This window comes from Coloeus monedula (genome assembly GCF_965178545.1).
Source record: "Coloeus monedula genome assembly, chromosome: 14".
Taxonomy (NCBI): domain Eukaryota; kingdom Metazoa; phylum Chordata; class Aves; order Passeriformes; family Corvidae; genus Coloeus; species Coloeus monedula.
This window is the reverse complement of record NC_138794.1, coordinates 20830541-20857388: the sequence shown is the minus strand read 5'-3', so window position 1 is coordinate 20857388 and position 26848 is coordinate 20830541. Positions and strand designations below refer to the sequence as shown.

Below are 26848 nucleotides of genomic sequence, written 5' to 3'. Positions count from 1 at the left end.
TTCTTCCATCAGACGTGCCAAGTGTGCCAGATGATGCTGCCCAACCAGTGCAGTTACTGTGCCCACCAGAGGATCCACGCTCACAAGTCCCCGTACTGCTGCCCGGAGTGCGGGGCCGTGTGCCGCTCCGCCTACTTCCAGACCCACGTCAAGGAGAACTGCCTGCACTACTCCCGCAAAGTTGGCTTCAGGTGTGTGCAGCTCCACAGGCTCTCTGGGAAGCTGGCATTTACACCTCTGCTATTTGGTTGTGCTTGTGAGGTTATGGCTGTCCCTGTCCTGGCTGTGCTCCCTCCCAGTTTGTTTTGTGTGCCTTCTCACTGGCAGAGCAGGAGACAACACACGCACACAAAGAAGTCCTTGACTTAGGATAAGGACTTAGCAAAAACCAAAACATCAGTGTGTTATCAATGTTATTCTCATTCCAAAACACAACACTGTAGCAGCTACTGAGAAGAAATTAACTCTATCCCAGCTGAAACTGGGACACCCATCCCTGGAAGTGTTCAAGGCCAGGTTGAACGGGGCTTGGAGCAACCTGGTGTAGTGGAAGGTGTCCCTGCCCGTGGCAGGGAGTGGATGGAATGAGCTTTAAAGTCCTTCTCAACCCAAAACATTATGTGACTGTGAAATGTGTCTTACTTACAGCAGAAATGAAAGTGGATGTATCTGGAGCCTGGCGTGGTTTTCTGCATGACAAAACACATTTGAAATGGGAAATTACTAACTGGATTTAAGGAAGGTTTCTGAGAGCAGACATTATTTTGTGGCATCTTTGAGCTGAAAAGCTCTTGTATTGAATTCATGTTGCAACTGCGTGTCTCAGGATTGATACTTATAGCAAAAAGATTGCAGATCTTAATCCTCTAAATCTCCTTAAGGCTTGAATTTATATTTATGTCAGTTATAATGGGCTGAGGATGTGTGCCTCTGTGAGAAGAAGCATAGATTATTTCCTTCTATGGCCCTGCAACTCTCCGAACAGTTCTCATGAGCTGAGACAGGTGGAGGAAGGCTCCCAAGGTTCTGGATGTGGTACAATATCTCCAATAAAACTGCTTGCTCTAATTAGATGTTACTTTTCCCTACAAGCCTTCCCTCCATGGCATGTTTGGATCACCCAAGCTGCAGCACAGCTCTAAACACATGATGATTTGCTTGGGACATGAGACTGGGTATCTTTTGAGTTTGCTTTAAGTTCTGTTTTTTCTCTTGGTTGCCATTAAATACTCTGAGATTTCAAACAAACAGGGCAATTTCTGCTCTTGGAGCTGTTCTTTCAAAATGTCTGCAGATTCAGGAAGCTCTGCTGTGTGGTTTGGTCTGAATCACACCGAGGTTTTCAAGGGCTTTTTCTTTCAACCGTGAAGACAAGAGGCACATAACAAACTGATTCTGAGTTTAATTATATACAGATAATGTTTTTTAATGTGGGATCTGATTTGAGGAGACCCAGCCCACAACAAAGAATTAGTTCCATCACATATTAAATGGCTGTGACACTGGGGCTGTTTGAAAATTAATTAATCTGGGAAGGAGGAAGACTGGAGGAAAAATGTTTTCCCTGAGATGGAAAAATGGGAATGGAGTAGATGTCAGAAAATTAACTTGGGTTTGGTGTAGTTCTTGGGACTTCAGTGGCACCTGGGAATCAGCAATGAGAACTTCAGTCTGTCTACAGATGTCGTTAGCAGATACCTGCTTGCTGTGCCAGGGACATTAATGAAGATCTAAACAAAGGCAAAGCTCACAAATTATACTTATGGGTTTTTTAGCTTTACCCAGCTTCTCTAAAAGCTGAATTTCTTTAACTGCTCCTCTAATTCACATCTGCTGAAGCTCATCTGTGAAAGCTGAGTCCACTAGACAGGTGAATGTCTGGCTGTGCCATCCTTGTTATCCTGCCTGTCTCTGCTGCAGGGCTGATGTCACTGACATTGTTGAAAACAGAAGAGATAAATTTTGGTTGCAGAGCCATATCTAGATAATCTGTGGCACCTGCCCTGTAGTCACAGAGTGACTTTAATCTTTTATTTCACGTTTCTTACTTGCAGAGCCAAAAAGCTGAGGAACTCTTTGAATCCCCCCAGGATGAGCATGACTCTTGCTGCTTCTCTTTATGTTCCTGTTTTTCTTGATTTTCTGGAGCATAGATTTGGTTTTGGTCTTGTGATAAGTGCTTATTCTGTCTCCTTTTCTGCTAATACCCCAATGCTTTCAATTAAATTTGGGGTATGGTTGTTTTATTTGGAGTTGAGTCATGGCTAGTGATTGCACTGAAAATGAGAATAGTCTTCTACAGTTAGAAATGAAACTCAGCAAGATTGTCCTTAATGCTCCTTTCTTCTTGGCTCCAAGTGTCACCTTGCCCACTTTTTCCAAGCCCCTTCCAGCTGTCCCCACCAATTTGGGGCTCATTTTTCTGCTTGGTGCCATTTGGAGAATTGAGGGGCTGGAAGGTGATGGCATAGGAAGCATTCAGAGGGTTAAGACAACATCTTGTAGTTGTTATCTCCTCTCACAGGATGCTTTCCAGGACTTGTAGCCACCCCTCCTTGCCCTGAGGGATCCAAGAGTGCTGGGGATGATAGTGGAATTTGCAATTTGCAAGAATTACATGGCAAGCCTCTTGACATCTCCATCCACTTTGTTCAGCTAATTAGTTTATCAGACCTTGTCCTTCTGGCACTGGGATTCTTAATTACAAAGTGGCTGTTGTTTAGGCTTCCATTTACTGTAAATTAAATTAACCTGTGATCATTTGACCCGAGTTAGTGCTTGTTTCGATCCTCATTCTTAATGAAGTACTTCCCAAGATCAAGTGTCAGGCAGAACCATCTCTTGTTAGTTCTGGGAGTGTTTGTGGAGAAAGCCCATTGGATATTCCTGGATGTACCAGCCATTCCTTACTGCCAGGGTTAGTATTTGTTCTTCCATTTATACTTGGGGAATTTATTCTTCCATAATAACGTGGTTCCTGGTCTTACTCTACTAGAATTGCCTCTCTCCCCCTGTCTCATGTGCTTGAGGATCAGGCTTGAAGGCAGAGCTACCCCAGCAGAATGTTTTCATGCTTCCCCAAAGGTGACACCAGCTTCTGTCACTGCTTCGCTTTCGAAATTTAAGAAAACAGCAGTTCTGTGTTTTCTTAAAAGTCTGGGGGAGAGGGTTTGGCTCCTTTAGGCTGGCTTCTGCCTAATGATCTTTTGAAGTGTAACTTCAAAGCCTGGGCTTGTTTCCTAAACGCTGTTGGGAGGCTGGTTCGGAGGGAAGGATATTCCAGCAGCTTGTTTGTTTTTGATACGGGCTTGGAGCTGCTCCAGTGCGCGATAGCTGGGGTCCATCTGCAGCAGCAGCGCCGAGCGCGCGGCCCCGAACGCGCCGTGGGCGCACACGGCCCTCAGAATGAAGGGAGAACCTGTTCATTCTCCCTCAGAATGAAGGGAGAACCTGTTCATAAGGTGAGGAGCTTGTCCCTTGTGCATCTCACATCCCACAAGCACAAGGTTGGCCCTTGCATTGCCAGGCTGGGCTCTCCTGCTCTAGCATCTGTACGTGCAGTGCTGGCTTAAGCAGAGTTCCACTGGTGTCATTTTGATGGAATACCCTTGGGAGAGACTGTTCTGGTCCCAGATCAGCAGAGGTGCACCTATGGGATGGCAAACCCTGCAGCTGCTCTGCTCGAGGCAGGTGAGGGCAGGTGGCTGCATCCTCACATGCCCTTCTAAGTTGGAGCATGGCATCTCTCAGAGCACAGCAGGTAGATCTGGGGAGGAGTGTTAAAGTCAAATGAAGTAAGGTTGCTGGTTGTTGCCATCTTGTGGGAATATCAGGTGTGTGTCTGGAGGAGAGGTGGGCTGGGACCAGAGGGGTGGCCCTGCTCTCCTCTTGGCCTTGTTTTCAGCTGCCGAGAAGAATCCTTTTCTCCTTTCTCTCTCTCTTCCCTGAGCACCCAGGCAGCCCTTCCAAACAAGCACTTTCCAGGCAGCACCTGCATCTTAATGATTTTAATGAGCTTTATCAGTTCCTCGGGTGTTTCTGTTGCTGTTTTCAGTATCTTTGCTGTTGCTGTTGTGATTTTCTGGAGCTCAGTGGAGTAGCAGTTGCTGAAGATTTCTGACTGCATATTCGTGCTCTTTATTTTGTACTGGGGACTAACTGGTGTTTGTGCTGCTTTCTGCCACAGGGAGATCTCATCAGGTACTTTTACTTTAGTCCTTCACTTGTGCCTGTGCTGGAATTGGCTTTCACAGGTACAGGGCTGGCATTCTGTTGAACTACATCTTTATTCTTTTTGGGTTGTTTTAGTCTCTGAAGGTTTCTTTTATAGGTCTTGTTTGCTTGTTGCTAACATTTAGCTGTGAGTTTTGCCCCAAATTCCTGTATCTTATTCCTCCTTGACTCTTCTACATTGATATGGAAGAGATTGAACTGATTGAACCAAGGACCCACTGCAGCCTGGTCCTTCCGTCTGTGCCGTTCCAGGGGTGTGATGGAAGCGATGCTGTGGCTGTAACTCAGCTCTTTGTCATCCCTCCCCAGGTGCATCCATTGTGGAGTTGTCTTCATGACCCTCGCCATGCTCAAAGTGCACATCCATGAGAAACACTGCGAAGTCTTCCACAAGTGTTCTTTTTGCCCGAAGGCCTTCAAGTCTGCCGACAGCACCATGGCTCACATGGCCAGCCAGCACCCAACAGAGCCTCACAAGACTACTCAGTAAGTGTTTTGGCTTTATCTCTTCTTCTCCTTCGCTGGGTGGCTCCAGGATTCCCCCTTTCACTCAGTTTTTTTCTGGTTTTGGCTTCTGTCTTTGAATAAGATGATCCACTGCTTTGTCTGCCAGCAGGGGTCTGCTCCAAACCAGAGCATGCTCTCCTTGGTACAAACACAGTCTCCTGGGTAGGAGAGGACTTTGGGCAGGGAAGAACTAAACATCCATAAAAGGAACTTAATTGTCACCTCTTTGTCCAGCAGGCCCACAGTGGCACCTCTGGGTAGATGGCTCCAGGGCAGCTGCTGCATCTGGCACTCGAAGGGAAGAGGAGAGTTATCCCAGGCAGTGTTGCCCCCAAAAATCACTAGAGAAGCCTCCTGATTTTTCCACTCTGTAGCTTTTCCCTCCAAGGCTTGAGCTGGTGCCAAAAATCTGTGCTTTAAGGGAGGAACTATGGAAAGGTGGGATTGAAAGCAGTGTGTAGCTGGCTGGTATGCTTTGTGTTTGCTCCCATCTGTGCTCACACACACTGGAGTTATGCATATGCATAGAAGTAAACTTATTTTTAGCAAGCTGTGGTATGTGCCTGAGGCATTTTGTTGTTCTTCCCAGTTGAGTTAGTGGTTCAACTGCCCACGTGGGTGTGTGTTGACAATACATGGAGAGCACAGCCCTCCTCAGAAGTCCATCCCTTTCTGGAGTTGCTGAGATAACTTTTTCCATTGTCTTGAGGCAGAGAGACTGAATTTACTTTCTTTAATTGTTTCAGGGTGATCTACAAATGCTCTTGCGAGATGGTCTTTAACAAGAAGAAGCTGCTCCAAGAGCACTTCCTGCAGAACACCAGCAAGTCGTTAGTGGGAGTGTTTAAGTGCCCACAGTGTCAGCTGGTGTATATGCAGAAGCAGCAGCTAATGCAGCACGTTAAGGTAGGTAACTCCCTCCCTTACTGGTGCAAGATCCTGTGTTTTGAGTTCACAGAGAATTTACATCAACCATGTGAGGCAAGTGGTTGAAGAAGTGGAAGATTCTTGAGGAATATCTTAGTGGAAAATATACACTACAGTGATTTACAGGATCTGGAAATGTCAGTGGAGTGGTTTGTGTTAGTTGGCTTAATGCAGGCAGTTCCTCTCATCTAGATGCATTTTAGCTGTATGACAAAAACTTGTTTTTACAGGTAAATCTGTTTGATTTTTTAGCTCTTCTGTTTTCCTAGAACCACAGAAACACAGACTGGTTTGGGTTGGAAGGGACCTTAAAGCCCATTTCATTCTACCCCCTGCAGGGACACCTTCCTCTATCCCAGGTTGCTCCAGGCCATGTCCAATGTGGCCTTGAACACTTCCAGGGATGGGGAGTCCCCAGCCTCTTAAACTCAAAGAAAGTAATTAAATTCATGTGGCAGCTTTATCTTTGGTTGGGAGACAGGAACAATTAATCTCTGCCCACAGTGTTACTGAATTTATATAGTGAAAGCTGCATCTACCATTTTGGGTGCTCACCTGAAGAGCTTTGGCCCCTTTGCAGCTGCCCCAGAGGGAGGCCACATGGCATTTAACAGCCTGATTCCGTGCTGCTCTGAACCACACCAGACTGCATGAGGGGACTGACAAAGGCAGAAGTGCTTCCCCTGGAGGTGCCAGCCTTACAGGTCTGCTTACCCCATCCATGTAAAAGTGCCACGTTTTTCTGTTATCTTGCTCAGGATATTTTTATGTTCAGTGTTCAACAGCACTCCATGGAAATCCTGTTGGAAGATTTCTCAGTGGCATTCTGAAGAAAGAGCTTGCAGTCTTTTTTCCCTTTGATTAGGAAAAAAAAAGGATTCTTTTTTTTTTTTTAATCAGTGACTTTATTTTTTTTATATTTACACTGCAAAAGCCAGAAGATTTGTTAGCTCATTCCTGAAAGCAAAACCCATTCAAAACTCCGTCTTTGCTCTCTCTCCCATGTCTTTAACTTGGAAATCTGGAAGTGCTTTGCATGCAGTAATGAATTACAATTTGAAGCCCTCCTGTGAAGTCAATGATTGCTAATATTGGTGCATTATAGCTAGGAAAATAGAGTTGAGATTAAGGCTGGGACCTTCAAAGAGGTGTTCATCCCCAGTGCTAAAAAGCTGGAGCTGAGATACACACCCTGTGGTTCACTGTCAGATCCCACCCCAGGAACCTGCCTGCAGCAGTTTGTCCACCAGCGCCCCGAGATCTTCAGCACAAAGCTTTGTCTCTTAACCTCTGAGGTAATTGAAGGCTTTTTGGCTGTGGCAGGGTAGTAATTGCAACCCCCCCCCCCCATCTCCTCTGCAGTCACCTTCATGCAGTAGAGTTTTTAGGAAGGGCTGTCTAGTGTGTGCCTACAAACAAAATAAAGAATCCATGTGCCTCCTCATCTTCCTTGGCTTTAAAGCGTCGCAGAGCAGGAGTTAGCTCTGCTCACTGGTATTGATTCTGCAGAGAAATCACTTCATTTTTCCATAATCCTCATTTGTTTTACCCCGGTGGTGTAACAGTGGAGTAATGGGCACTGAAACACTCCAGAGATTTCCAGGTGGGGAGAAAGGTGATGTGTCTGTGTTCCTGAGGAGGTGGCAGTGCTATGGCTTCTGTGGTCATCAGCTGGGCCAGGTGCAAAGCACACAGACTTCTCAGCTGAGACCTTGTGTTTGGAGATTTGTTTGGTGTCTAACCCACAGAAAGACTTCCAAATGCCTGGGGCTTTTGTGTGTTGAAACTTTACCCATTATTAATTACTGTGCACAATTAAACCTCTAAATTAGCCTTTTGTGTGGATGAACTGTCGATGTTCCTAGGGGAGTTTCTTGAGGTTTCTTTGGTATGTTGCTGTTTTACTTGCTTTTGCTTTCCCACAGCTCTTCATTTTTAGATTATTTTCCTTCTGTTCAATTTTCTTTGTTAAAATAACTTTTTGGTGGACTTTGGATTTTGGCGTGTTGAATAACCGAAGAGCCTGGAGCCATATTCCTTATAAGGCTGGTTCCTGGCTTTATGCTTGGTCTTCTATGTCAGGAGCAAAGTTTTGAACAGTGAAAAATGTAAATATCAATAGATGGAGAGGAATTGAAGGAAATAGACTTGGAGAAACTTAAACATTTTCTCTTCCAATCCCTTGAGCAAAGATTAAGCAGCTTTGGAGCCCCCAGGATACCAGCAAACATTTCATTCAGAGCTTACCAAAGCTCTGTGTTTTTAGAGCTTAGGCTCTTGAAATAATGACAATTAAAATTTCTCTTCCATTACATCTTCCCTGTTTAACCAGAGTTCCCAGGGCTTATCCAAAATGCTAAACAGGCAGCACCAAGGAGTGGCTGTTGTCATGTAGGAAACAGAAACAGAAGCTTCATGATTCTTGGGAAAATCTCTTGTCAGGGAAAGCACTGCAGCAGCTTCTAGGAGAAATGGGAAAACATGCAGGAGCAAGACAACAACGCATTGTTTGGCCAGTGGGGATTTAAATTAGGTATTGAAATAGTAAATAGTGTTCCTTAATAAATAAGGGTGTGAAATAGGAATTGTATGTAAATGTTATGTGCGTTTCCACTATTACTGTTATACAGGGTGTTCATGGAGTCCCCCAAAATCCTGAAGAGCTCTCAAACTTCCAGCACAAGTCTGAGAAGGCTTCAAGGAACCAGGTTCATACCTCACCAAAGGAGCTTTTGGTAGCCAACGGGACTTCTCACTCTCCTCTGATGAGGAAAGACATGAGGGTGGAAGGACACAATCCTGAATCCAAGTCCAGACTGAGAAGAACTGGTTGGACTTGCAAGGAATGTTCACAGTGGATCCCTGATCGGGAAACCTATGTGTCCCACATGAAGAGAAATCATGGAAGGGTAAGGACTTGGATGAAACACTTGAGCTAGGGAACTGGGGAAGAGCACCAGGCTCCTGCATTCTAGGCCCCTTTGCAGGGCTGTCGGTACGAGAACTGCAAATCTCAATTTTTTGTGGGTTTCATCCAGCTCAAGCTTTGCATTGCCTTGACCTACTTCTGTCAAGCTAATCCTTGTCGCTGGCAGAACATGGGCCAAGATGCTGTGTGCAGCCAGATTTCTCAGTACTTTGGCATCAGGGCTTCTTGTTTGATACCCTGAGTCACCCAGCCATAAATGGGAATTGGGATCATGGTGCTTGAGTCCTTCTAACTTGATTTGGGGTGGGCTGGGGTGTCCCACTTGATCATGTCCTCACTTCAACAGAAGAAGATGAGGGCAGTCTGAGAATGCTGATTTTTCTCATTTGAATTCCACAGAAGTAGGAAATTGGGCAAATATTTCAGTTTAATACATACAGATAATAATTAAACAAGTCTAAGACTTTAACTGGAATGTGCATGCAGGTTATACGAAGGGCTGTAGGAAAATTTTGGAGGAGGCTGGTAACAGGCTGGGCAGACTTTTGTAGGGGGATGTAGATATCATACATGGATAACAGGAGGGCCCGTGTGATGCTTTTTAGCAGATGGGCCTTTTCTTGTGCTGAATTATGAGGAGTGAGAAGGGTAAGTGGATTTTTACTTCCCTGGAGTCCTGCTGCCTTCTGGGGCCAAAGGGACCTTCCACTGAGTGAACTCTGCACGGGGTCCTGCAGTGAAATGAACCCACAGGAGAAGCATCTATGCAATTCCTAATAAAAAAAAATCAATAAAATCAAACATGTGCTTTAAGTAGTCCTGGTTTTATAAGATCAGTGCTGGTATTACCCAGCTGTTGCGCTGAATCTAAGTGGGATCTCAAAATCTCAGTGATCTCTATCAGTGGAATTACTTATTATGGAAGGGATTTTTTTGCATCTGAGAAGTAATGTCCAGGTGAAGAGCATGGGAATTAGAATCCAGTCAGTGCCTTCCCTGTCCCTGCTGTTCAAAGCTGTTCCTCTTTTCCTGCCAGTCCGTGAAGAGATACCCCTGTCGCCAGTGCGAGCGCTCGTTCAATGCCTCCAACAGCCTGCGCAGACACATCCGCAATAACCACGACACAGCAAAGAAAGTCTACACTTGCTGGTACGTACCCAAGGCCACTTTGCAAACTGCTTTTCAGCAGCAGTCTAATCCTTCAAGTTTGGAAGTTTTAATAACTCGTGTCTGCTGCTCCTGTCTACTCCAATCTGTAAGTTACTGAGTGAAAGTGAGGAGAGGAATGTGTTAAACGTGAGAGACTTAGTGGCTAAAATAAGACCTTGCTTTTGACTGCTCCGTGAATGTCCTTTGGAAACTTAAGGGAAGGTGTGATTTGAGATCTGCAGGTGCAAAATGAGATTTACTTTGTGCATCGTTGTGAAACAGCCAATAAAATACTGGGCCAGTCTTTCACTGCTTTGTGGTTGGTGTGGTTATGCATCAGTCTTGTGCCTTCTCCTTGGGTGCAAAAGGTGTGTAAAATCCTAATGAACCAGGTCTTGCGGTGGCTTTGCAAGGGCAGAACTGACTGCACAGGCTGCAGGGCAATGGAGAATTAATCTTGCTGGAAGTGCTTGGGAAGTCACGCCTCAAAGTTGGAAAATGGATCTGAAGACTTCAGACCAGTTATGTAAATCAGTGGTGAATGAAAATCATTGCTGGTGAACATGTTTTAACTGTGGATACAATCTCAGTTCAGGACAAAGCCCAGTGCTTATGAATCTGCCTCTAACTGCTACAGAGAAAGTTGTATGCTGAGCAACCGCGCAAAATTCCTTCCTGTCTCATTCCGAGACATCCTTTTGAGACGGGATTAAAGCACATTTGGATAGAAAAAGAAGTTTGCAGTGATGTAGGTTGGGGGATATTTCAGATTTATCTAAAATTTTGGTTTAATGCAAGAGTTTCTGACATTTGTTGTCACTTCACTGCACTCAAGTTGCTAAAACCTCATCTGAAGAGTACAAGTACATTCCTCAAGTACTGTATTTTTTTGGGCTATCTAGTGAGCCACAATAGCTTTTAGTAAATGGATGCAGCATAGGCATTACCACTGGGAATACATTCCTGAAACATTTTTTCATCCAGGACTTCTAAACTTTCCATTTCTTATAACTGCTCTGACTTGGAACATCTGGAGGAGATGAAATGGGTGCTCCCACTGTGTTTCATTCAGCTTTTAAGTTCATGGGCGATAGTCTTTGGTGTACATTCACCTGATCTGTGTAAATCTGTTCTCTCTGGATCAGTTGTTTTTAAAGTGAAATGTTTCAGGATCAAAATGAGCATAAGATGTTACTGGGAAGGAGGATTTGTGTGTGGGAATTCCTGACAGCCTAGGATATGCCAGCCTGCTGTGCATTATCTTGTTACTTTTCAGAACAACACACAACTGTGGATCCACTGGTTCACCCAAGGGGCCATGATCATGCCAGCAGAGAAGACACACCTAGAAAAGCAAGGGAATTGTGGTTGCATTTAATTCTCCAGCTTGTAGTTGCTCCTTCTCAAACTCTGTTGATGAAGTCTTAATTGCACAGTGGTTGTGCTCTCCTCAATCATTGTAGTGGCAGACTTACTGAAATCACAGCACTCTGTAGATGAAACCTCTTCCTTGGAATACTGTGCCAGCATCTCCAAGAGCTGCTCTTTGTTTGGATCTGATGTCTCTTGTCCTGTCTTCCATTTGATCCCTCTTAGCTTGTCCAGAGTGCTGTTCTAAAAATCTTACCATCCGGTCTCTGAATTCCTCCCTGACTCTTTTCAGCACTCTGTAAGGCATCACACATCCGCTGCTCCTTGTTTCTTCTGCTTCTGGTGTCTCTTTTCCTCCTTCCTGTTTGGCGTTTTGTATCACTCTCACCTGTTATTCTCTTCAGGGCTTTTGGTGTCTTAACTTCATGTCACCCTCTTCTCCTGGGTTTCCATGTGGAATATGAATAAAATCTGTCATGGATCTGATTACTGACTGTTTTTGTGACTCCAGCATGCTTGCTTGTAGGTGACCTCCCTCTGGCTTCTAACATTCCCAGCTGTGATTTCCCCTTTCTCCCCCTGCCCTGCTTAGGTCTCTGGCTTTGGATAAATTTGTAGGGAGAAACCAGTGCTAGAGGACTTGCTTGAACACTCTCCTGCCATGCTTGTCACTGGAGTAATTCAGGTTAGAAAAGCATCTTTCCCTGCTCACATGAAAAGAATTCTAAATAAGGGCAAATTGCAAAATACTGTGATGTATTTTGTATTTTCTTTCATAATTCACTTGGTTATTGTTGTAAGATCTTGTTCTTCTTTTCCAAGTCTTAAATACAAACTGTCTGAAGCACTTGATTTTCAACATGTTTATTTTTGATAAATACCACTTAATAACCTCTCAGCTTTTCTCCACAAGGGAGAAAAATTCCGTCATCATTAAATATTGATTTATCCTCTGAGCAATTTCTGTTAAAACCCAGAAGTACTCAATGAGCACGTCTGCATTTTCACATCATTGCTCACTGTTACTTAATTTCCCTCTAGTTACTGGAAGATCAGTAGGAATCTTCTTCTGTGCTTTCAGAAGATGTCTTTGTTACCCAGAGACACTTCAGCTCCTCTCTGTTGCCCTTAATCCCGTGTTGCTTCTGTCTCAGATGCAATTAGGGCACTTCAGGGGACTCTGGTGTCACTTGTCCTTGCTCAGGTCCACGTGTAGCTGATGGACCTTCACCATGCTGTGCTGGCAGACACCAGAACAGCACAGATACTCAGTTTTGGCTTTCTCAGTTGCTAACAGAACCCTCTGTGCACTTCAGGGGGGCTGGTTTAGATGTCTGCAAGGCCTGGCACTTATTCCAGTAGATCTCAGTCACCCAGGAGCAAAGGTACAGACGGCGCATCCCCTTCACAGCTCCTTTTGAGGTGTCAGCCAGCTCTGTGGCAGCTCTGGAGTCCTGCCAGGTTGGAACATGAAGAGTTACATATAAGTGGCATGTTCATGAGTGCTTCTGCCTAGGTTGTTGGTATAAAAGTTGGAATTTCAGCAGTTCAGTAAGAATTTTTGCTGTGTTTTGGTACCGTCTGGTGGATAGGATGCTGGTTCTCCCTGGTACTTGGGAGTGCTGAGTGCAGGACTGCGTTGTGCCACAGGCCTTCTCGGTGTCACTGGAGTCAGCAGCTCCCTCTGTGTAGGTCTCTCATGTCAGAGTGATTTTCTCCCATATGTTTTCCATCCTGATCATTTATCCTCTGGCACTTGTCACAGGGGGCCTGACCCCCACTAGTCGCTACATGTATTTAGCACTGTAAAGAAGACATGCCCTAGTCTCATTCATGAGCACTGTGACAAGCTCCAAACTGTTCTAGATTTCTCTTGGGGGTAACGTTTTATTATTAAAATGATGCTTTGCTGTGTATTTTGGTAATCTAATGGTATATTACTCACCAGAGTCTGTCTCCAATGACAGCTCTTGGTTTGGCACAGTACAACGAGCAGGTCCTCTAATAAATTGTCTTCTTTTTTTTATTTCCAAGGTACTGCACAGATGAAAATCAGACATTTCCTCAGCCATTCATGCTGGAGAACCACATCAGCCTCATGCACGGCATCAAAAACCCAGACTTATCCCAGATGGCCAAAGCGAAAGCTCCAGAGAGAGACAGAGCAGAAGTAACTGATACCTATTTTCATGGAAAATTAAATGTGCAATTAAATGTACCTGGCCAGTAGCTGTTCATTTGGGGTGTTACATCAAGCTGTGGCCTTGTGCCAGTCAAGCCCTCCCATCCATATGGCAGATTTCCTTCCCTCACTCAGTTCCATCCAGCCTGATTCCCTCTGGCAGAGTCAGGGTCAGCAGTGTGAACGCAGCTGAGCTGCACCAGGACAACATATCTTGCATTTCTCAAGATTTGCTTGCTGTGTTTTACTGGTGTTTATTCAGTCTACTTTGTAATTTAAGTTTGTTATTACCCTTGTTTTCCCCTGGTACCCCGTTCATGAGCATGGCACATTTTTCTTCTTTCTCCCTTATTTTTTCTGCTAGTTATAAAAGATTTATTTTCTGTTTTAAAATACTTGCTAGATGAGAACCTATGAGAACTGCATTTTTCTTAAATAGGAATGTATAATTTTGTATAGTGTATGTAACTGTTCTACTGATTTTGTTTTGGATTGGAGTGGAGGGTTGGCTGTTTGGGCTTCTTTGCTGCATTTATTTTAAAAATACACATTTTGCATATTACCACAGGGACATATTCAAGCAAACCATCCTCATGGGAGAAGAAACTGGAGGATTCTAAGAGGGGATGAGTTACTGGGGGATGCCACTAAGACAAAGTCTGAGTGGAGGGGAGGCTGTTCAGAGTTAAATCTGAGAAGTGTTGTCTGGGCTGATGACGACCCCTGTGTCCCCCAGCCGTCCCTCTTCTGTGGGCCCCTCCTTCCCACACCAAGTCTAACTTGTTCCCACACCAAACCAAATTTTTACCCAGAGAGGTTGTGGCTGCCCCATCCCTGGAAGTGTCCAGCACCAGGTCAGGGCTTGGAGCAACCTGGGATAGTAGAAGGTAGGGTGTGGAACTGGAAGGGCTTTAAAGTCTTTTCCAACCCAAACCATTTCATGATGCCGTGATTCTAAACTATTTCCCCATCATGTTTCTGCCCAGCCAGCATCTCCCAGCATTGCAGGACAGCAGTTGAAATCCTGTGCACCGGGTGAGGTGTTTGGGTATGGGTAGGGAAGGGAATGCCCCAGGAATCCCTAGGCATGACTTCACCCTCAGGCATCTTCAGACATGCATGTGGATTTTAGCACTTACTCTTCTGTGGGTTCAAATGACCAAGTAACTTTTTAATCTTATTTTTTTAAGGCAAAGTCTCCAAAGAGGATGGCACTGGATGAGCTGGGTCAGGGAGAGAGCACTGCAGGTTTGGATGCACCGCCAGCCAAAAAACTGAAAGCGCCGTGGAAATGCGCAAAGTGCGGCTTTGCGACGGACATGCAGCCTGAGTTCCAGGAACACATACCTCGGCACAAGACCGACAGCTCCACCTTCCAGTGCTTGTTCTGCGGCCTGTGCTACACCTCCCACATCTCTCTGAACAGACACCTCTTCATTGTTCATAAAGTCAAAGATGAGGAGGATGAGGAGGAAGAGGAGGAGGAGGAGGAGGAGGAGGAAGATGAAAGGCAGAAGTTACAAATGGAGATGGGTGAGAATGGACACAAGGACTACAATGGCGAGTTGAACACTTCGGTGGAAGAGGAAAACAAATACAAAGAGTGCAAAAGTGACTCAGCTCTTTGTGAGCACAGTCAGACATGTGGCGTAGAAGGCCCCAACAGCACCTCACAGAACAATCACTCAAAGTCTCTTAAGACTTAAAAACAAGAAAAAAAAAGCCCTTTTGGTTGGTTGGGAGTTTTTTGTTAGGGGGTTTCTACTCAAACTACAGGGTGGGGATGGGGCAAATCTTTGAAATATTCTGTTGATTTCTTGGGATGGACATTGCTTTCCGTTAACTCCTATTTGTAAGGGAAATTCAAAACACAAAAAAACAAAACCAACCCTGCCATTGCATCCTAAGCACTAACTCTCTGCCAGCCCAGAGAGGTGAAAAGGGAAAGCAGGGCCAGAATCCTTGGTGGAGCTTGGCCAAATCCTGAGGATCCAGGAGCACTTTGCAGCTGTAGTTTCCTTCAGACGAGCTCTCCTCCTTCGAGTGTGCACTGCCTCAGCCTCTGCCCAGAGCCCCAGCCTTGCCTTCCCAATCTCCCTTTCTTTCTCCTTCTATTTATGGCTTCTTTTTTCTCTCCCCATCCTGCCTTTGTGTTACTCATTTTAACTCATAACACTGGCTCGGCCAAACGCACAGGGTTGTGCTGGCTGATCCGGGATCTGCGTTACACGGGATGGGTTTGAGCTGTAAGTTGTGCTGATTATTCTTTAGTTGCCCAAATAACAACATTCTTTTCCAAAACACAGTATAATGAAATGTCTTGGACCTGAATCATCCTCGAAAGAGGATTTTGTAGCCCCAGTCCTCCTGGTGAGTACCGTGTTTAGGAGGGCCTGGTTCCCTCCGGGACGTGTTGGCCATCTGTCTGTGGAGCTGCGCTGCTGGAAGCCATTCCGGGGTGGGTGCTGCCAGGCCCGGCGCTCAGTGGCTCATCCCAGTGGGAAGCTCAGATTGGCACCATCGCCAGAAAGGGATAACATCCCCCATCCCATCAGTGGGGTCAACTGGAGTGAAATTATTCTGGAACTCCTGATGTGTCAGTGCCAGGGCTCCCTGACAACTCGTTTTGAGGGGAGGGGAGCAGAGCACAGCCCACAGAGGCGTTGAAACCGGTGGGAGGCACCGTCCTGTGGCGCGGCGGGGGCTGGCGCTCCATCAGTAGCTCCGTAGCTCCTCTCCTGCTGCGGCTCAGCGTTACCCATCCTTTAGGAGATGTTTCTTTCCATGTAGTCACATTGACTCTCTTTTCTCCCTCATTTCCTGTCACACCCATGCTTTGTGTAATATAATTACCTTCTATACCATTATTTTTTTCATTCTGTTGAGCCAGAACTCCACTCGTTATTGTTTACTCTGACAATGTTTAAATAATTTAAGAACTATTTATCTCCTTGCTTGGGCTTGTCACCATCTGGTCTTGCGGTGCTTGGATGCAGCCCGTTTGGGCTGTCTGGATGTGGGATCGTGTGTTTGTTGGATGAGTAGAGTTCGGATGTGAGGTGTTGGTTGGATGTGGTGTGTTGGTAGGATGGGGAATTGGGTGGGGGGGGTGTCAGATGGGGGTGTAGATTAGATGAGATGTTGGGTGAACGGGGTGTCAGGTGGATGGGTGTCGGGTGTTGGTTGGATAGGGGTTTGGTTCGATGGGTGTTGGCCAAATGGGGTGTTCACTGGATGGGGCACTGATGGAAGAGACATCGATGGAATTGGACATTAGTTGGATAGCTTTTGGTTGGGTGGGGCATCGCTTGGATGTGGTGTTTCAGTTGGATGGGTGATTTGTCGATAGTGGGGTGTTGGTTGGAGGGGGTGCTTTGTTGGATGTGGGGCGGCGGCTGGATGGGGGTGTGGAGCTGGATGCGGGTGTTGGGTGCGTGGGGCGCTCTCTCGGGTGCGGGTGAGCCGCGGCTCCGTTCCCGCTGCGGCTCCACGGCCGGGTGACCCTGGAGCCTCGCCCCGGGGCCTCCTCCCGGAGCCTCCCCCCCGGAGCTCCCCCCGAGCTGCCCCCGGATCCGCCCCCCAGGGCCTCCCCCCGAGCTCCCCCTGGGACCTTCCCCCGGACCCGCCCCCGGAGCCCCCCCCGAGCTCCGCCCGGAGCCGCCCCCCGAGCCTCCCCCGGAGCTCCTCGGGCTCCGCGCGCGGGGCGGAAGCGGCGGTGACGTATCCGCGCGGGCGGAAGCGGAATCGGGGCCGTGCGAGCGGCGGCGGCGGCGGCGATGATGCTGTCGCTGGACTTTCTGGATGATGTGCGGCGTATGAACAAGCGGCAGGTGCCGGAGGGGCCAGGGGGGCCGGGGGGGAAAACCGAGCGGGCGGACGGGGCCGGTCCGCCCTGCCGTGCGCTGGCGGCGGGGCCTGACCGACCCCCTTCCCCCCCAGCTGTACTACCAGGTGTTGAACTTCGGCATGATCGTGTCCTCCGCCCTCATGATCTGGAAGGGGCTCATGGTGGTGACGGGCAGCGAGAGCCCTATCGTGGTGGTGCTGAGGTCAGTCCCGGGGTGCGGGGGCTCAAACTCCACAGGGATGGGTCAGATGGAGGCTCCGGCCACAGCCCCAGCAGGCGAGAAGCTCCTTAGGAATCCAGGCTCAGGAAGAGCGAGGGAAGAGGGAGCGGGAAGAAGCAGCATCTCACCTTGCTCTGTCGGCCGGCTGGGTTGGGCTAAGAGGGCTGGTAAAAAAGAGGGAGAGGGACTTTACACCCGGGCAGGTGTGACGGGACAATGGCTTCCTGCTGCCGGAGGGCAGGGTTAGATGGGTCACTGTGAAGAAATCTTTCCCTGTGAGGACAGCGAGGCCCGGGCACAGGGTGCCCAGAACAGCTGTGGCTGCCCCATTCCTGGAAGTGTCCAAGGCCAGGCTGGACAGGGCTTGGAGCAACCTGGTCTAGTAGAAGATGTCCCTGCCCATGGCAGGGGGTAGAATGGGATGATCTTTAAGGTCCCTTCCAACCCATCTGTGATGATTCAATGACTATCCATTATAGAGGTGGTCCTGAGCTTAAGGGTTGTCACTGTGTCACTGGGTGTTTTGGGTGTCACACATTGTCCTTACAGTAGTGCCCTACAGTGGTACCACCGGTGTTACTCCCACCCTGCTGCTGCTGCTGCCTGGGACAAATTCCCTGGGCTGCCACTGGATGCTGGCACGGGTATTGCACCTGCTCTGTGGCCACGCTGGCCTTTCCTGTGTGTTTCTGTGTCAGTGTTCATGATGTAGAAAATGCTGTAATGCCATGACCAAGTGCCACTTACAGAACTCCCTCCTGATGTGAAGCACAGGGCAGATGTTTCCTGCTGTTTCTCTCAGTGAGTGAGACGGGGCTGTGAGGTCACATCCCCTCTTCGGTGATATGATCGAGGTTCTGAACAGCAGCTGCTGTGCTCTGTGAAGGTGAAACACAAATGCATGCAGTACTTAAAGTTCATTGTTCTGTTTTGCATTATTTATGTGGAATTAGGAAGGATAAGTAGTTGGTAACAATTGCCATTTACAAGACAGAAGAAAAATAACTTGACTCGTGGTGTCTGAAATGAGATCATTAAGCAAAGCAATGAATCACAGTAACAAATTTTTGGCAAGTCCCTGTGTCTGTTTCAGATGGGAATGCAAGAGCCTGATGTTTTCAGTGCTTTGTTTCTGATGATAATCTATCTATCTGCAAAAAATAAATGAAATTTAAAAAAGCTTCCCAGCATTACAGAGCTGCCAGCATTGCCCTGCCAGTGGTGAGCTCAGAAATCCAAAGGTAGTGTTTGTCTTCAGCTTTTTGCTTATTAAGAAAACTTTTCCCTTTGGATGTGCTTGTAACACCAGTGCTCTTCTCCCAGGAAATCCAAACTGCTGGCAGCACGGTGATTGAAAACCTGATTGCAGTAGAGGTTACACGGTTGCATAGTCTCCAAGGTGGTTTTATCAGAAGCTCTTCATCAGGGTTTCAGCCTGGTCTTGAACACTCCCAGGAATGGGGTATCCACAGCTTCTCTCTCTCACTGAGGTTCTTGTGAGATTATTCTTAAGGGACCATAAACTCTGAAACCTGGTACTGAGTGTTTAAATATTGTTCAATTGTTCCTCTCCTCTCTTTCAGTGGGAGTATGGAGCCTGCTTTCCACAGAGGAGATCTCCTGTTCCTCACGAACCGAATTGAAGATCCAATCAGAGTGGGAGAAATAGTCGTCTTTAGGATAGAAGGAAGGGAAATTCCTATAGTCCATCGCGTCCTGAAAATCCATGAGAAGTATGTTAAGAATCTGGGGGGGTTCTACTGCTGATGTTTCCCTAACTGGTATTATTCTTCCTCATCTTGGGTAAACAAGTGGGTGGGATGTCAATCATAGATATCCAGGTGCTGTAGGAAGTAACACCAAAGTTTCAGACAGACAAAATCTGTCCTCCTTGGTTTACTTGTAAAGATCATCCAGTAGAAGGCACAAGCTGGGAGCCTGTGCCAGTGCCCTGGGCACTCCAAACTGTAGAATCACGGAATTGTTAGGGTTGGAAGGGACCTTAAAGCCAGTCTCATTCCACCCCCTGCCATGGGCAGGGACACCTTCCACCATCCCAGGTTGCTCCAAGCCCTGTCCAACCAGGCCTTGGACACTTCCAGGGATCCAGGGGCAGCCACAGCTGCTCTGGGCACCCTGTGCCAGGGCCTCGCTGTCCTCACAGGGAGCAATTTCATCCTAATAGCCCATCTATCCATGGCAGTAGGAAGCCATTCCCCCTTGTCCTGTTACTTCAGGGCCCTTGTTTGAAGTTCCTCTCCGGCTCTCTTGGAGCCCATTTAGGCACTGGAAGGCTGACACCACTTACTGTCTCCTGTGCCATCCTCTCTGTCCCGAGCTGCTGTGCTGCCTGCTGTAGTGTGGCTGCGTTTGTGTGTGAAGCGACTCTTGTTTGTGGGGCATAGCTGTGGCAGAAGGGTGTTTTGTGTGTAGCTTGTGTTATTTTAGAGCTTGTCTCTATGGTCCTGGTCTTTGCTGTCATGCAGACTCAGGGCCTTTCATCTCCCTAGAAAGTTGTGTTGTTATCCTTGGAGTCTTCATATACTGTTCACTCTCAGCACTGGGCAGGTTGTGTGTGTGAAGGAATGGGACAGGCATTGGTTTCATGGCTGAACAGGGCTTAGTTTTCCAACCAAGGCTTCCACTGCAGTTATGAGCTTTCCTGTTTTGCTGGATGGAACTGTGGCCTCTCCAGACCAGTCTGGGGAGATATGAGCCAACCATGTGAGCTGTTTGAGTGAAAACTGAATCTTGAGCCGAATCGCTGATTCTTCATGGCAGCTCTGAGAGGCAACAGCTGGGTGGGGTCCCAGCATCTGTTTCTGCTGAGTAAATGTTTTCTGAAGTGAGCTGGAGCTGTACCAGGTGGCATCTGAGGATTCAGAGTGGAGAGGTCAATGGGATGGAGAGGGTCCCTTTCCCTGTGGAACATCCAGGCCAGTTGTCTGGTCCAGCTCAAGGGGGACCGGCACATAAATGCACAGATGGAATCCTGGCTCTGAGGGAACGGTGCCTCTCCCAGTAGGCAAAGCACATTCTTTGTTGTTCAGATTTATTCTGTACCCAGAACTTTGAACAATGTAGGTTTTCAAAGTGCTGTTCTTTGATACCACTAATTTAAAAATAATGTCAGTTTATGCTCTGAATTTGATACCTAATGTTGCACGAGCACTTTCTGTGATGTTGTGGGAACTCTTTCAAGTGAAATGCAGTTTTCCTCCTCCCCTGTTCTGTGCAGCATTTTCTCTCCAGATGTTGCCCACCCTTCTTTTTTTGCCTGGCTCTATCTCTAGATATTAGGGTATCCAGCACTATTTCTTGTTTAAATGTAACAGGGCTGTAGTGCCAATCCTGGAAAGGTGAAACCATTCTGCAGTGTTGTAGGTTTCATTTAACTGAAGCAACCAAACACAAACCTGATCTTTTTACTGGGAGTGATAAAATGAAAAACCCATACTGCAACCTGAACCTGGGAGCTGAAAGCAGGATTTGGGTATCAGTTGCTTCTTTCACTACTTAAAGAATAATTTTCTAGTGCCAATTCAGAAGTGAAAAGTCTCTGCAGAAGCTGACAGGAGTGTCAAAATGCAGGAAAATAGAAACAGTGCTCTCTGTGATTTTGGGGCAACTCAGGCCCCAGTTCACATCAGTATTGGGTCAGTGATAAAATGTCTGTTACTCGCTGGCCTTTTCTTTTTGTTTCAGCCCAAAATTGAATTCATTCTTCATTACTAACACAGAGTCTGCCATCCAAATCTACTTAGTGGTTTTGGAGCAGGGCAGCCAGACCAGACTTCAGTCACCTCACACAGTAGAGAAGCACACCGTGGGCTTCTCGTGCCACGTCGTGACAGAGCCTTGACTCTGCTCAGTAAGATGCTGCACTCCTACACCTTCACTCTTCAGAGCTAAACTACATTATCTGCACCTTTGGGGATCTTTATCTTTTCCCAGACAGTGTCTCTAAGCTCCCAGAGTGTTTGTTGTTCTCACACAACAAGCCAGATGTGCTTTGGAGAAAGAGCTGTGGGTTTTTTCCCTTCTTCCTTTCCACGCTTCTCTTGTCAAGGAACCTGTTGGTGTTCAGGCATGATGACAACAGCCTGAGCTCCACAGAGCTGCGTGCTTTTGTGTTCTGCATTCTATCTGTCATTTCTGTGAGAGCTGAGATTCAAGCACTGAGGACGCTCCTGCTCAGCACCTGCCTGCAGGTGCCACAGGAAGGTGACAGTGGCCAATCCCTGAGTAGTGGCATGAGCTGCTGTCCAGCATCTGAATGGGAATGGCTGGGAAAGGATCTATAAAGCTTTTTCCTGGTCAAAGCAAAGATTCATCTGCTCCAGGATCCCATTTCTGGCAAGCTAATTAATTCATCTCAGGATGAATTAAAGACTAGAGAGAGTATGTAGTGATAATTTCCCTGTTTTCTGCAGGTTGCAATTTCAAGCACAAAGTCCTAGTTCCTTATGAATAGCCTAATGTCCTCTTTTACATGGAGTGTCTGGTCAATTTTTGAGCCAATGTAATTTTTTGCCAACCAAACTACCTTTGCAGAGAGACGTGGTTTAGTTTGCACTGTGGCTATTTCTGCATACCTTCTCTGCCTGGTTTTACCCCGTTACTTCTGAGCTCCTTTGGGTACCCTCTGGCTCTTGCATTAGAAGAGACAATGAAAAGGTATTTGACTGTTGCTGTCATTTGTGGTGGACTATGTCATATCTTCCATCAGTTCTGCCTTTTCCAGGCTAAAGAGTCCTGGTCTCTAGTTTCTTGTGTAGAAGTGGTTCCAGACCTTGTTAATCATTTCTCAACCTTTGCCAGTTCTTCTCTCTATTGCAGAAAAGGATCTGGGGGGCTCAGCACTGCCCAGAGCATTCCAGATGTAGGCACATCGTGAGTTCATGCAGTGTCATCATGGTACTATTTGTTTTTTTTCTGTCCCCCTTTCCTAATCAGTTCTAAGTTTCAGCTTGCTTCTGCCCACTGCTGAGTAGAGCTGTGTGCTTCAATCCCAGCCTCTCCTTTTGTGTGGTAGTAGGGAGACCAGAACCCAACATTTGTGTGAAGCAAGAGAAGCATCAACACAAGATGGGTCAAAAGCCAAGAGGCAATAGCTGCATCTGCACTAGAAACAGCTCGTCTTGCTGGTTCTGTACTGAAACTCTGCTGGAAAGCTTGGCTGGGGCCAGAATTCCTTCTTCCCATGGCAGTTTTTCCAAACCATCTGCTTTCTGCTGCATTTGACAGAATTCCCCTCTTATCCTGCTTGAATTGTAGGATATGGTTGCTTCTAGTGCCCTTGTGTTGGTCTCCCCATGCTTGTTGTAGAACTTTGAAGCTTTGAACAAGTTTCTGTCCTGCCTTACCTGGCTGTCCTGTCTTTACCAGGCAAAATGGAGACATCAAATTTCTGACAAAGGGAGACAACAATGCTGTAGATGACAGAGGGCTCTACAAACAGGGGCAGCACTGGCTGGAGAAGAAGGACGTAGTAGGACGAGCGAGAGGGTGAGTGAAGTTGAAAATGATGAGGCTTTTCCCACTGCTGTCCCCCCAAAGCCATCTGGTAAATCCCCCTTGTGTCGAGCTGTCCCTGTTGGGTTTTTTAACCTGCCTGAGAGTGTGGAGAGTTCAGTTCTTAGTTTGGCTTAAGCAAAGGCATCAAGTTGTGAGCTGCATCCTGAGATGTTGCTGCTGGATGGACACGGATGTAAGGGTAGCATGGGCTCAGATTTGATCAGAATTGTCATCAGATTTACCCTGGGAGGCTCAGCATTTGCAGGCAGGTGAAATCTGAACCAGGCAGAGGCTGAAACACACTCTGGGGCTGGTTGTCACTCAGCCCCACTGCCACAGCCACCCTGCTCAGGAGGAACAAGTCCCCAGCCCGTTGACTGCAACCCTTGGGATGCTTGAGTGACTCTCCCTCTGCACCCTGGAATAGTGTTTGTTTTAAGAAAACCTTTATTCTTGTAGATTTGTGCCCTATATTGGAATAGTGACTATCTTAATGAACGATTATCCAAAATTTAAGGTAAGAGCTCTTCCATTTCCTGCCTGCTTTTACCACCCCAGCTAAAATTCCTTCATGAGAACAGGGGCAGAACCCTGTGCCCTGTGCATTTGCTTCTGTAGATGTGAGTGTGCACTCCTGTGTCTCCTCTTCTCTCTCTTGCAGTATGCAGTCCTCTTTTTGCTGGGTTTATTTGTGCTGGTCCATCGAGAGTAGTCCCTTGCACTGAGCTACGAGGTGAAGGTGCCATGGATTTTTCTAGACGAACGTTTTAAGTAGCTGATGGTCTGATGTGCCAGGAGAAAGAAGAAAACATGCATTTCAAAGCTTCTGCCAGTTTGGGTTTGTTTTGGTTTTTACTGCGTAAGGGCGAATGTTTGTCACAGTATTTCCAATGGTTTGTCATATTTTAGCCTTTTTAGTGAATTTTTATATTAAAAGTTTGAGCCAAACTGTTTAGTGCTTGTACTTTGAAGCTGAGCTTCCTCTCCAAGTGCCTCTGGGACTGTGTCCTGAGTCTGTGCCTGGCTGGGCCAGGTGCCCCCTCCCTGTGCTGACTGAACTGTCCCATGGTGAGCTGTGGCCGTGACGGTTTTTTTCCAATTCAGAACTGGAATAAAGATTTTGCCTCTTGCCAGGTTCTTTGTTATTGCCCTGATGAGAGCAGCCTCCTTGCCCAGGTTCTGGGGGATACCTGGGCTTTGCTCTTGCACGCTCACTCCTAGAGCCACCATCTAACTTGTCCTCTCTTCACAGAGCAGTAGCAGCTGCTGCTCTCATCTCTTTTTGGAGAGTAATCTGTCCTGAGCTGTAGATTGTTTAATATTTCTGTGTTTCTGTAAATCACATTGAAACGATCTGCTTAAAGACTGCAAGGTGTTTGGGGCAGGAGATGGCAAAGAATTGCTTTGTGCACTAGGTAACAGAAGGTTTGAGATAGGAAATACCCACAGCTGTTTGGCAGGGATGATTTAGCAGGATGCAATAATAAAAATTGCTGGATTTTGGAAAAGGGTTTCAGGTCTCCAGCTGGCCACATCTCACAGCTCACCTGAAAGCTACAGGCTGCCCTGAGGTCTGAAATAAAAAACCCTCTTGTCAGCACATGCAGCAGCTGTTTTTTCTGAGCTTCTCATTCAGGCTAGTGATCCTGCTGGTGGAGGTGTCAGAGAGAGCCCAGGGAAGGAGGTGCAAGGCAGCGATGCTGCATTTTGTCAGCTCTTCTCCATGACTGCGCCAGGATTCCAGAGCAACAGGAATCATTGCAGGTGGTCACTGCAGCCACGCACACAGCTTGTCTAAAGCAAAAGCAGTCAGGAAAAGCAAGGACAAACCCCAGAGGGGTGTTTATGGCTGTTTGCAGTTTCTTGAATATGTCCCTCATTGGGTTTGTCAGGCCTCTCCTATCTCTGGAGGTGAATTGTGCTGTTTTGCTGGTTTTGATGTTGCCAGGTGCTTTTTTCTCTGTGTAGGATAAGCAAACATCACTTGTAGGGCACTGCAAGAGTCTATGAACAGGTCCAGCCCCCAACACTGGGCCTCGGGCCTGTGGCTCTGAGTAATCATAACTTCATAATAAAAATGGTAATAAAATCTGTATCTCTTGCTCCCAGTGTTAGAGCCCTTGAGTGGAGAATGTGGATAGAGTTTCTCTGTAATTCTTGAGATATGGATGGGATGTTCTGTCAGAAGTCAAACCCAGGCAGCAGTGAGAAAACAGAGAATCTTTGAGAGCTGCTACCCCTGTAGAGCACCTTCCTGAGGGTTGGAGCAGCATTTCCACCTCTGCAGCTCGTGTGGAGCCTGAGTCTGTCCCTGCTTTGCCTTGAACCTAAACAGCTTCTGTGCATAAGTGGGTTTTAGACTTGGGCTCACACAAAGGGCTGAGTTGAGCTCGTCTGAAAGCTGCTAATCAACACCTCCCCATGAGCACTCGCTGGGAGCGCTGCTGCTGCTGCTCTCCAAGTCCTCTCCCTTTCACACCTCCAAAATTCTGAGCATGCGAAAGCAGTTGTGTTCCTGTGACCGAGTTAATTTAACAAAAAAAAGGCTAAAACACAAAGGATTATAGAGCAAGGATTAGCTCTCAAACTGCTGAGACTGCAGTTCTTTGGCAGGGTGATGTGTCCAGAGGGTGGCAGCTGGTGTCAGGAGTCCCTGGGCTGGGGGACACATGGCCAACATGAGCTCTTGCAAGAGGATGTGCCCTGCCCTTGCCTGATGCTGTGTGAAGGAATTGAACAGAAAGTGCTTAAAAAATGTGGAGTGAGGGGTGACTGGAGCCCGCTGCAGCCCAGCTTCGGGGGCTCCTCTCCAGGCTCTACAGGTGCTTGAAGAACAGGAGCAATTGCCCGAAACCAGGGGCTGCCATATGGCATTTGGGAATTCATCTCTGCAGCCTCTGTTCTGCATGTTTTCAGCTCTGTGCAGCTGAGGATGTGGTTCTGTTACCTGCAGTCATGAAATGAGGAGTTGACTAATTAGGGCGAGAATAAACGAGCAGTCAACCCCCTCACAACTCCAACACCCACCACCTCCTGTGGCACCTCCCACATTGCCTCCTGCATTCCAGCAGCACCTTTCCTGCCATAGTGGGATGAGGGAGTGCCGGGGATGAGCCTGCACAGGCTGGAAACTGGGGATGTGGGGGCAGGATGACACAGAGTTGTTGCTGGCTCCATCCCCGCCAGATTTATTCTGCTTTGCTGAGCAGAAAAGCTACAGAGTGAGCAGGATCTCTGACTGGTTGGGTGCTAATGCTGAGGTGTTTGGGAGCACTGCTGAGCTCCCACAGAACCAGGGTTGTTGGTGGTAGAGCTTGATGTGTTCATGTTTTATTTCAGTTTTACACTACTTTTTTTTTGAAGGTGAAACTGTCTGGGCAGCTCCAGCAAAGCCGGTGACACTGGAGGCTTTGGAAATGGACAGAAATCTTTGTGTCACCACAGGAATGGGATTTGTTTGTAAAGTACGTGGGTGTTGAAAGGTCTGGTTTATAAAGGAGAAAAAAAATGCAGGAAAAAATCTGCCAGGGCTGATTGCTCCTGTCTCTGTTGTGGTTACAGCCAAACAGGGCAGGTTTTCTGGTAGCAATTCCAGTGCTTAATTACTGTTCAGTCACATCCGCAGTTCAGGGCACAGATTCCTTCACGGGCAGGAGCTGTTTCATGGAGCAAAGCCATGCTGGGCTCTGTCTGATGGCTGCTGGAATTCTAGTGGGTGATTTTTTTTGTATCAAAGCTAAATGCATAAGCAAGAGTGTGATGGTCAGGAAGTGAGCTGTGGGGGGTGACGTGCTGCGAGCTGGAGCTCCGTGGGACAGAGGCTGGTTTTGTGTATTTCTGACGCTTGAACGCGCGGTTGTTGGTTAAACAGCAGTGAGCATCACGGTGGTTCATGCAGATCTGTCGCTGCTTATTGCTTTGCAGGGGTTCACAGGGCTCAGGTTTGTCAGATGGTCAGTTCCCCAC

General features: G+C 47.2%; 2 protein-coding genes across 2 annotated transcripts in view; both read left to right on the top strand.

Moving 5' to 3' along the window:
* Positions 1-16220, top strand: part of ZNF592 (zinc finger protein 592) — a 36032-nt gene extending 19812 nt beyond the window's left edge. The window contains exons 3-9 of the mRNA XM_082291023.1: positions 13-191; positions 4543-4719; positions 5487-5646; positions 8298-8576; positions 9633-9745; positions 13151-13286; positions 14489-16220. Of these exons, the coding sequence (XP_082147149.1) occupies positions 13-191; positions 4543-4719; positions 5487-5646; positions 8298-8576; positions 9633-9745; positions 13151-13286; positions 14489-15004 (1560 nt within the window). The 3' untranslated portion in view covers positions 15005-16220. The remainder of the gene's footprint in view (positions 1-12; positions 192-4542; positions 4720-5486; positions 5647-8297; positions 8577-9632; positions 9746-13150; positions 13287-14488) is intronic.
* An 822-nt stretch (positions 16221-17042) lies between these two features.
* On the top strand, positions 17043-23830 carry SEC11A (SEC11 homolog A, signal peptidase complex subunit). The gene is made up of 6 exons (XM_082290727.1): positions 17043-17128; positions 17238-17347; positions 18949-19098; positions 22754-22873; positions 23342-23399; positions 23544-23830. The coding sequence occupies exons 1-6, from the start codon at positions 17075-17077 to the stop codon at positions 23592-23594; spliced, it is 543 nt and encodes a 180-aa protein (XP_082146853.1). The 5' UTR covers positions 17043-17074; the 3' UTR covers positions 23595-23830.
* The last annotated feature ends 3018 nt before the right edge of the window (positions 23831-26848 follow it).